The sequence below is a fragment of the Sus scrofa genome, chromosome Y, assembly GCF_000003025.6.
Source record: "Sus scrofa isolate TJ Tabasco breed Duroc chromosome Y, Sscrofa11.1, whole genome shotgun sequence".
Classification (NCBI taxonomy): Eukaryota; Metazoa; Chordata; class Mammalia; order Artiodactyla; family Suidae; genus Sus; species Sus scrofa.
In genome coordinates, this window is record NC_010462.3 from 8,937,577 (window position 1) to 8,949,596 (window position 12,020).

The 12,020-nt window shown below is 35.7% G+C and overlaps 1 protein-coding gene across 5 annotated transcripts in view; it reads right to left on the reverse strand.

Annotated features, from left to right (window-relative positions):
* The window catches only part of LOC110255320 (lysine-specific demethylase 6A-like), a 150,023-nt gene continuing 138,375 nt past the window's right edge, over positions 373-12,020 (reverse strand). For all 5 annotated transcript variants that reach the window (XM_021080980.1, XM_021080983.1, XM_021080981.1 and 2 more), the window contains 2 exons: positions 6,718-7,493; positions 373-1,365 (listed from right to left, as the gene is read on the reverse strand). In XM_021080980.1, the coding sequence (XP_020936639.1) occupies positions 1,215-1,365; positions 6,718-7,493 (927 nt within the window). In that variant the 3' untranslated portion in view covers positions 373-1,214. The remainder of the gene's footprint in view (positions 1,366-6,717; positions 7,494-12,020) is intronic.

Here is a 12,020-nt window from a genome sequence, read left to right on the forward strand (position 1 = left end):
TATTTATTTATTTTTGTCTTTTTGCTATTTCTTGGGCCACTCCCATGGCATATGGAGGTTCCCAGGCTAAGGGTCGAATTGGAGCTGTAGCCACTAGCCTACGCCAGAGCCACAGCAATGCTGGATCCGAGCTGCATCTGCAACCTACACCACAGCTCACAGCAAAGCTGGATCGTGAACCCACTGAGCAAGGGCAGGGACCAAACCTGCAACCTCATGGTTCCTAGTCGGATTCGTTAACCACTGCGCCATGACGGGAACTCCTCAGTTATATTTTAGAAGGGAATGGTAAAAACTGAAAGAAGAAACTCTTAAAATTTATTTTGATTTAATTAACATCACACTTTATCAAATGCCTAAACTTTTTTTTCCTTTTTGGCTGCCCCACAGCATATGGAGATCCTGTGCCAAGGATCAGATGCAAGCCACAGCTGTGTCAAAGCCAGATCCTTAAGTCACCATGCTGGGCCAGGGATTGAACCTATGTCTCAGCACTCCTAAGATGTTGCATCAAAGCAGTTACTCCACAAATGCCTAATTTTCTGAAAAGTAAAAATGTTTTGTTTCAAACTGAAATTTAAAATGATCTACTTATATTTAACCATGTTATTAACATGCACTCATCATTTGTACATTCACAACTTCTTTTATAGCTCGAAAAATCTTTTTTTAATTGAAGCATAAAGTCAAATGAATTTCAAAATCTATACAATCAGCAGATGACAGAATGTATATTGAGAGCCATGTTAACAAAAAACTGACATAAAAACAACTATTATTATTCTCACTTAATTCCAGTCCATAAGTGAGAAGACATTTTAAACTTAAATACTCTCTTCGAAAAATTCTTTCTTAAATATTGCAGTGGTCAATAATTCTTTCTGAAAAGGAGAGATAGTAAATAATTTTTCTTCTATGAACTACCTGTTATTATTTGTAACTAGTTAACTCTGCCAATCTAGTGCAAAGCAATAAGACAACATATGTATCAATGAACATGACTACATTAACAATAAAAATTTATTTACAAAAACAGGTAAAGGATCATATTTATAGATTGAGAGAGGTCACCTTTTTACCTTTTAGGATACAGACATGTTATTCAAAGTATTTTCAAACTTACTGTGAGAAAAAATTTAATCTTCTCCAGAAGAATCTATACTGGTTTAAAAATATATTTAAAAGATGGACAACCTCAAACACTTGCTTTATTTCTAGCTAGTTATTAGACTCACATAAATACTCGGTGTGGGTGGATTCAACTTGTCCTTTGGCAAGGGTGGGTATGGTGAAGTTGGTGGTCTTGGAGGTGGACATTTATCCAACAAAATGTGACTGTTAGACAAACCATTTTTACCTAAATTCCTACAAAACAATCAGAAGAAAAATATCATTTATACTATAATTTTGAAAACAGATGACTAACATAAAGAGTAAAGTTCTACGTATAGGGTGTCTCAAAGCAATAAAATCATTCTAGAATATTCTTATCAATTAAGAAAGAAAAGAACTGTTAACTTCAATATTTGCCTTCATCATTTGTATTTGATTCCTTTTATCACTAAATATGCTGTATACTCAAAAAACAAAAACTACTCACAAAATTTTTTTCATAGTTTTGCAATTTATCTCACCTAAAGAATACGAACTCCAATTTTTCAGGATTTACCTTGAGGTTTCCTTCATTTAATGTTAAAACAACAACTTGAACCAAAACAGATTTATAACAATGATTTCAGTGACATATCTCTTTTGCTTGATCTTATTTCCAGAATATCTTTATGACAAATTTCAAATGTAAAAAGACCATTTGTTTTCTATTCTCAAAACATCAGTCAACTAAATTTATAGACTGTAATTATTTTTAAAGGGATGTGTATCATTGCTATGCATCCTCATAATATACGTAATTTTTACTTGATAGTGTCTCAATTATTTTTTTCAAATATGAAAGGAATCATATTTTATAAGTTATAAATTCTTAAAATGCAAGAATGTTACTGCTAAACTCAAATTCACTTTTCAGTGAAAGGCTATTAGAAGGATAATTCTAAATCTTTAAAAAATTTTTTTTTGGCCTTTTGTCTTTTTAGGGCTGCACCCTCAGCATATGGAGGTTCCCAGGCCAGGGGCCCAATCAGAGCTGTTGCTGCCAGCCTAAGCCAAAGCCACGGCATCACCAGATCTGAGCTGCCTCTGTCACATACACCACAACTCACGGCAACGCCGGATCCCTAACTCACTGTGTGAATCCACAACCTCATGGTTCCTAGTTGGAGTCATTTCCACAGTGCCACTCCTCCAAATCCTTAAAGTTTTAAACTGAGTAAACAAATACAGAAAACTGTTAAGCCATTGAAATGATTCCTGTTATTATATTCAGTTACTGAAAGTGAAAAATTTAAGATATATAAGGAAAGACTTCTTAAAATATTACAATAGCAGGTAAGAACTCAAAAGTTCTTTTTCTTTTTTTTTGGTCTTTTTAGGGCCGCACCCAGGGAACATGAAGGTTCCCAGACTAGGGGTCTAATCGGAGCAACAGCTGCCAGCCTACACAACAGCCACAGCAAGCCAGATCCGAGCCGCATCTACGACCTACACCACAGCTCATGGCAACACTGGATCCTTAACCCACTGAGCAAGGCCAGGGATTGAACCCACAATCTCATGGTTCCTAGTCGGATTCATTTCCACTGTGCCATGACAGGAATTCCCAAAAGCTTTATTTTGAAAGTGAAATATACACTGGATGTCTTCAGAACAAATAACTATTTCTGCAGAACAAATTATATTTTAAATTTTAAATTACATAATTACAGAAACTGAAGTAGAACTACCATTCCTTGTTTAGCATTATATTTGGTAAAGGGAAGAAATGCCCAAATTCAGAATTTTTTGGTAGGACTAACTGAAACTAAAGCTTAAAATAGAAGTTTTTGTGTTTTATTATCTGAGATGACATAATACACAGCTCTAGTGTACACGACCTATTTTTACCCATTTTTAAACTAAAAACAGTCAGTGATGGAGTTTTTGTTACAAAATTAGGTTTAAGATGTGGATTTCTCTCTTTGTAAGGAAAAGCATTTCTCTTATTTTTTCAAAAAAGAAAATGTTATACTTTTATTTAAGGTTAAATGCTTAGCAAATACCTAGGTTTCATTATGCATCCACAAGGCATAATGACCCACAGGTTTCCTGTTAGCTATAATATATTTTAAGCTTTAAACTTAAATACAAAATAAATCATAATTTATAAACTCCATGAAACTGATGTGTTCAACAAATATATATGTCTAAAGTATAATAGGAGACAATTATTATCTCTACATAATTAAAAAAATTGGTTTCAATGTTGAATTATTTATCTGTAACTCTTTATACATTTTTTTCTCCCCCCTGCCCCGGCCTCCCTTCTGCCTGGTGGCATATGGAGTTTCTGGGCCAACAATCACTTTCAGTGCAGCTGTGATAATACCAGATCCTTAACCCACTGTGCCAGGGATTGAACATGTGTCCTAGCACTGCAGAGACATCACCAATCCAACTGCAACACAGTGGGAACTCCTACTCTTTATATTTTACATGACGTGATTCAATTTGATTACAAAAAAACTGTTTCCTAGAGAAAGATGATACAACATAATATTAATACTTTAAGATACTGTAACATGGATTAAATACTTGTCTTTGAACAAAATTTATAAGCTTATCAAACATGAAAAATCAAACAAGGTGACAGGAATTGATAGCTATTAGAATTCTGTGCGTATAATTTTTATAATTCTATAGCAATAAAATATGAATATATAGAATAATTAAGCAACATAAATATGAATATATTTGAAAATGGGGGGAAAAAAGATGAGGTATGAGCAAGGGAGCCAAAGCTAATCAAACCACTGAAATGCTTAAGTTATAATTTGAAATCTTAACAGAAGCAAAAAACAACAGTTATTATGAACTTTAGGCAACCAAAATGAACCAAACAACAACAGTTTAAAATTTTAACAATCGGGAATTCCTGTTGTGAGTTAGTGATAACAAACCTGAACAGTATCCATGAGGACATAGGTTTGATCTCTGGCCTTGCTCAGTGGGTTAAGGATCCCGAGTTGCTGTGGTTGTGGTGCAGCCAGGAAGCTGCAGCTCTGATTTAGTCCCTAGCCTGAGAAACTCCATATGCTGCATGTTCAGCCCTAAAGAGCACACACACAAATTAAGTTTCTCACATTAAAACCTGTGAGGAATGTGGACAAAAAGATCAAACTCTGCTCAATTAGTATGATGAAATCATTAATTAGTTTTTTTGGGTTTTTAAAAATTTTAGTCTGTTTTTAGTTTAGTTTCTTAACATGTCTCTATCATTTAGGGTTAACACAGAAGATACTGGTATTTCATAGAAAGAACTGATACTGTTTTTTTTTTACAATAATGGAAACATAAGTTTCTTCTCTGTTAAAATACCAATCACTCCTAATACATAAGGAGATGGTTGTGAATAATAGCCACTCCAGTCTCCTCCAGACTTTCCAGATTCAGTTAAAAGGAGAAAACAAGGTCAACAGGGGTTAGTTTCAAGAAAATAGAAAGTGCTAAAGCCAGGAAAATGAATAGAGAGTGAACAAAAGGAGGAGATACAGCAAGGGACACTGATTACACTGATGTTTCCCTGAACTAATCTTGCAAAGAGGATTAGTTATCAAAATCAGTCCCCACAGGAAAGTTATAATTGGCTATCCTGGTTCTTGCTCTAAATTGCATAATAATTTTATCCTCAACTTTCAGAACCTGTCCTTTTATTCTCTTTCCTCTGTCCTTTCTTTTCTCTTGTTTTTCCATTTACAACGGTTTGAGGGTGGAAGACTACACTTTATTTGCTGGAAAAACTATACATTTGTAGGAATCTGCAACATTTCAAAGATAATAAATTCATAATAATAAATTTATACATTTGAAGTAATATTGCAAAAGTCCTTTCAGAAGTTTTTGAGCCAAAATTAAATCTAAAAGGACTATTCTGAATTAATGTTTACATACATTGCTTAATGAGGGGAAATTTAAAATTTACTCTACTATTAAAGACAAGGATTAAAATTTAATCTACTATTGAAGACAGATTTCTTAATTTTAATTACATATTAAACAAAATACTATTTCCATTTCTTTATTACTTTACCACAGGTCACTACACACACAAAGTATATAAATATTTAAAACTTTTTTTTCAGTTTAGAAGTTTGTTAATAACACATGCCTTCTGATAAAACGATCTAAAAGTGCATTAAAATATAAATACAGCAATAGAGAAGAGACATGAAACAACTTAGTATCAAGAGAAAAACAGTAATTAAACAATAATTATTTTCACCTCTAAAATTCAAAACTTGTAATAAATTAAATAGTTAAGGTAGATTAAAAAGTAATCTTTAGATTACATATTTAATGGTATATATATATTGTCTATTTTACTTCATTTCAACCTCAATTAGAAAGTTTTTTTTTGGCTGAGCCTACGGCATGCAGAAGTTCCAAGGCCAGGGACTGAACCTGCACCAGAGCTGCAACCCTAGACAGACCAGTGATGACAATGCCAAATCCTTAACCTGAGCCACCAAGGAACTCCCAGAAAAAAAATTTTTGAATACTCAATGTAATACTGTTCAAATTTCAAATATATACTAGAAAATTATAAACATTACCCCTGCCACTTTAACCAACTTTCATTGATGTTTTATTCCCTTAGATAAAATACTCATGTGTGCAAATAATTTGTTATTTAATTTTAGACTAGATTTTATTGTTTAATATAAACAGAAAAACATTAATTTAAAAACTGTATGCCAAGCTTGCTTTTGAGGTGATTTAGAACTGCTAAAAAATTGATTCTGGTAATGGCTGCATATATCTGGAAATATATTAAAAAGCAATGCATTGCACATTTTAAAGAAAAAAAAAACCATAAGGTATGTGAATTATGTCTCCAAAGGGCGATTTTTAAAAAAAGTTTGAAAGGAATCTGCCGAAAGGGAAATCTCTATCAAGGAAAGCATGCCTCATTCTTTGACTCTTCCGTTTTTTTGTTTTAAAGGCCACGCAACCCACTTAAGAAGCAAATCTTTGAGGCTCATTCTTTAAGTAGCATAATACAGCTTCCTTTGTCAGAGACTGGTAGTCTATTATCATTTCTCAATTTTTTCATCCTTTCCCTTGTCTCTTCACTTCTACCTAGTTTATAATGTCTCCTAGAGTCACACAAAATGTTATCAGAAAGAAAACAAACAGCAAGGTTTTCTAGGCTTTGATGCTTTCTACCAAATACATTTATTAACCCATTCTCTGATTTCAATCCCCAGAATAAGGTGAATCACAGAAATGCTAAAAACAGCTCTGAAAATCAAAAGAGGTGAGTAACACTGCAGACTGGCCTCTTAAAGAAAGCAGGTGATAGAAAATGCTTTTTCCATCTGATACGCATAGGTGTAATCATAATACTGAAGTATATAACAAAGTTCATTATGAAATTGCTACTTTTGGGTAAGTGAGTATATTATCACATTTTGCAAAACTTTTACTTTTTTTTTCTTTCTTTTTTTTTTTTTGCTTTTTAGGAGCAAAACCTATATTTCTTATAAAATCAAGGTATTACTTCACTATCCTGTTTAAGTCAGGAGTCAACAATTTTTACTTTGTGATAAACTTTCCCATACTAACCTGCATGCCTTAAGAACTTCTGCAGAATTTGAGTATATGGACACAGACATCGATGGTATAATCTGAGGATCAGGTTTGTAAGTGATTACAGGCAAGTCTGCCTTTTTAGAGCTCTGTGAATTCTCTAGCCCTTCTCCATTAATTGTTTGTAATCTACCGTGAGGACTGTTAAGGCTGGTAATACCATTTGTGGTTGTCTTCTCAACAGATTTTGGAGAAGATGCTGTGGTAGAAATGACTGAAGAAGGTGAAGAGCCAACAAAACTATTAGCCTTTGTATGATTCTCTGGGTGAATATTATTGACTTTGTCACAAGCTCCAGTCATCACACTGTCATTGGTTTTTTCAATCAACAAGGCAGAGATTTTAGGATTGTCTGAAATTAAATTTGGTGATGTCAAATCTCCATGGTTAGGACTGCAAACAGGTTCTGTCATCAACTGCCGAATGTGATTAGAAAGTCCCTTGATATCAGCACAGCCATTAGGTGTGTCTCCAACAAGCCTGATTGTTTCAGGCACCAAAGATCTATTTCCTGAAGGTGTGCTGTCTTTGGTAAAGTTAATGCCTTGTTGTCCACCTGAGGTAGCAATATTAGAGGAGAGGTGACTGAGAGCAGCTCCCTGTATTACTGAACTGCTAGGCAGAGTTCTATGTCCAGTCTTTTTCTGAGTATCAGTACTAGTCGCCTGGAGATACTGTAGAGGACTAGAGGAAAATGAAGGTTGTCCATCATTAGGTCCTGCCAAATGTGCACTCTGACCTTTGTGAAGCCCCTAAAAACAAAAACAAAAACTTTTAAAACCCAATATTATGCAAATTCCCAAGGCATATAAAGAATGAATTAAAAAAAAAAAAAAAAAGGAATGCCACCAAATACAAACAACTTGAAGTGAATATAAACAACTAAAAGTGTAACATCATTTAACCAAATACTAAAAGTTCGATTTATGAGTTTCCACAATCAGGAGCTCTCATTGTGGCTCAGCAGTAACAAACCTGATTAATATCCACAAGGACATGGGTTCAATCCCTGGTCCCGATCACTGGGTTAAGGATCCAGCATTGCCTTGAGTGGTGGTACAGGTCGAAGACATAGCTCAGATCTGCTGTTGCTGTGGCTGTGGTGTAGGCTGGCAGCTGAAGCTTCAATTTGACCCCTAGCCTGGGAACTTCCATATGCTCTGGTACAGACCTTAAAAAAAGTTTCTTTAATCATCTGATTAAAGGGGTTAGTATCTTTAGGGAAAACTCTGTAACCGAGGTACTTTGTTGATTTCAATGTGCCACTGTATCTTAGATAAGCTTAGAGAATTTTTATTAGTCTATTCAAATATATATATTTTCATCCTAAAAGAAACATATCAGCAGAAACTCTGCAGGCCAGAAGGGAGTGGCACGATATACTTAATGCGATGAAAGGAAAAAACCTCCAACCAAGATTCCTCTACCCAGCAAGGCTCTCGTTCAGATTTGAAGGAGAAATCAAAACCTTCACAGATAAGCAAAAGCTGAGAGAACTCAGCAACACTAAACCAGCCTTACAACAAATACTAGAGGAACTTCTCTAGGCAGAAAAGAACAAGAGAAGAAGGAAAGGAAAAAGAGCAGCAAAAACAAATCCAGAGTAATTAATAAAATGGCAATAAGATCATACATATCAATAATTACCTTCAATGTGAATGGACTAAACGCCCCAGCCAAAAGACACAGACTGGCTGAATGGATACAAAAACAAGACCCATATACATGCCATGCTGTCTTCAAGAGACCCACTTCACTTCTACAAATTGAAAGTGAGAGGATGGAAAAAAACATTTCACGCAAACCGGGATCAAAAGAAAGCTGGAGTAGCCATACTCATATCAGACAAAATAGACTTTAAAATGAAGACTATTTTAAGGGACAAAGAAGGCCACTACATAATGATCAAAGGATCAAATCCAAGAAGATGATGTAACAATTTTAAATATCTACGCACCCAACATAGGTTCACCACCACATATAAGGCAACTGCTAACAGCCTTAAAAGGAGAAATTGACAATAACACAATCACAGTGGGGGACTTTAACACCCCACTTACAGCAGTGGACAGATCATCCACACAGAAAATCAATAAGGAAACACAGGCCCTGAATCATGCATTAAACCAGATGGACTTAATCAATGTTTATAGGACATTCCATTCCAAAAGCAGCAGAATACACATTCTTCTCAAGTGCACATGGAACATTCTCTAAGACTGATCATATCCTGGGCTACAAATCCAACCTCAGTAACTTTAAGAAAATTGAAATCATATCAAGCATCTTTTCTGACCACAATGCTATACGACTGGATAAGAAAAAAAAACAAGAAAAAAACTGCAAAAAACACAAACACGTGGAGACTCAACAACATGCTCCTAAAACAACCAATGGATCACTGAAGAAATCAAAGAGGAAATTAAAAAACACCTAGCAGCAAATGACAATGAAGATGCAACACTCCAAAACCTATGGGATGTAGCAAAAGCCTGTTCTAAGAGGAAAGTTTATAGCAATACAAGCTCACCTCAGGAAACAAGAAAAAGCCCAAATAAACAAGCTACCTTTACATCTAAAATCTAAAGCAGCTTGAGAGAGAAGAACAGATAAGACCTAAAGTTAGTAAAAGGAAAGAAATCATAAAGATCAGAGCAGAAATCAATGAACTAGAAACAGAGAAAACCATAGAAAAGATCAATGAAACAAAAAGCTGGTTCTCTGAAAAGATCAACGAAATTGATAAACCCCTTGCCAGACTTATCAATAAAAAAAGAGAGAGGACTCAAATCAATAAAATTAGAAATGAAAAAGGAGAAGTAACAACGGACATCACAGAAATACAAAGGATCCTGAGAGACTACTATATGCAACTATTTGCCAATGAAACAGACAACCTAGAAGAAATGGACAAATTCTTAGAAAAGTACAATCTTCCAAAACTAAACCAAGATGAAATAGAAAAGATGAACGGACCCATCGCATGAACTGAAATTGAAACGGTGACTTAAAAACTTCCAACAAACAAAAGTCCAGGACCAGATGGCTTCACAGGCAAATTCTATCAAACATTTAGAGAAGAGCTAACACCTCTCCTTCTGAAACTATTGCAAAAAATTACAGAGGAAGGGACACTCCCAAACTCATTCTATGAGGCCACCATCGCCCTGATACCAAAACCAGACAAAGACTCCACAAAAAAAGACAACTACAGGCCAATTTCTCTGATGAACACCAATGCAAAAATCCTCAACAAAATACTAGCAAACTGCATCCAAAAATACATTCAAAGGATTGTACATCATGATCAAGTGGGATTTACCCCAGGGATGCAAGGGTTCTTCAATATCCGCAAATCCATCAGTGTGATACCCCACATTCACAAACTGAAGAATAAAAACCATGTGATCCTCTCAATAGACGCGGAAAAAGCCTTCGACAAAATCCAACACCCATTTCTGATAAAAACCCTTCAGAAAGTGGGCATAATGGGAACCTACCTCAACACGATAAAGGCCATATGTTACAAACCCAGAACTAAACATCATTCTCAAAGGTGAAAAGCTGAAAGAATTCCCGCTGAGATCAGGAACAAGACAAGGATGTCTGCTCTCACCACTACTCTTCAACATCGTTCTGGAAGTCCAAGCAATCAGAGAAGAGAAGTAAAAGAAATAAAAGGAATCCAAATTGGAAAGGAAGAAGTAAAACTATGGCTATTTGCAGATGACATGATAGTATACCTAGAGAATCCTAAAGATCTACCAGAAAGCGGTTAGAGCTCATCCATGAATTTGGCAAAGTCACAGGATACAAAATCAATACACAGAAATCAACAGCGTTTCTATATACTAACAATGAAAAAGCAGAAAAGGAAATTAGGGAAGCAATCCCATTTACCATCGCACCCAAAGGAATAAAATACCTAGAAGTAAACCTACCTAAAGGGACAAAAGACCTGTACTCTGAAAACTACAAGCCACTGATGAAAGAAATCAAAGATGACACCAATAGATGGAAAGATATACCATGCTCGTGGATTGGAAGAGTTCATATTATCAAAATGACTGTACTACCCAAGGCAATCTACAGATTCAAGGCAATCCCTATCAAATCACCAAGGACAGTTTTCACAGAACGCGAACAAAAAATTTTAAAGTTTCTTTGGAAGCACAAAAGACCCACACTAGCCAAAGACATCCTGAAAAAGAAAAATGGAGCTGGAGGAATCAGGCTCTCCAACTTCAGACTCTACTACAAAGCAACAGTCATCGAAACCATATGGTACTGGGACAAAGGCAGAAATAGAGATCAGTGGAACAGGATAGAAAGCCCAGAATTCAACCCACGCACCTACAGCCAACTCATCTATGACAAAGGAGGCAAGAATACAATAGAGAAAGGACAGCTTGTTCAATAAGTGGTGCTGGGAAAACTGGACAGCCACATGGAAAGGAATGAGATTAGAACACTCCCTAACACCAAACACAAAAATCAACTCCAAATGGATGAAAGACCTAGATATAAGACCAGACACTATCAAACTCCTAGAGGAAACAATAGGCCAAACACTCTCTGACATAAACGACAGCAACATCTTCTCAGATCCACCTCTCAGAGTATTGACAACAAAAGAAAAATAAACAAATGGGATCTAATCAAACTTCAAAGTTTCTGCACAGCAAAGGAAGCCCTAAACAACACAAAAAGACAACCCACAGGATGGGAAAACATCTTTGCAAGTGAATCGACTGACAAGGGATTCATCTCCAAAATTTACAAACACCTTCTGCAGCTCCATACCAAAAAAACAAACATGCCTATCAAAAAATGGGCAGAAGATCTAAACAGACAGTTCTCCAAAGAAGACATACAGATGGCCAAGAAACACATGAAAAGATGTTCAAAGTCACTCAGTATTAGAGAGATGCAAATCGAAACCACTAGGAGGTACCACCTTACACCAGTCAGAATGGCCAGCATCAAAATGTCTACAAACAATCAGTGCTGGAGAGGGTGTGGAGAAAAAGGAAGCCTAGTACACTGTTGGTGGGATTGTAAATTGGTACAACCACTGTGGAAAGCAGTGTGGGGATTCCTCAGAAAACTAAACATAGAACTACCATTTGATCCAGCAAGCCCACTCCTGGCCATCTATCCAGACAAAGCCAGGACTTGCAAAGACACATGTACTCCAATGTTCATTGCAGCACTATCTGCAATAGCCAAGACATGGAAACAACCTAAATGTCCAAGGATAGAGGTGTGGATCAAGAAAA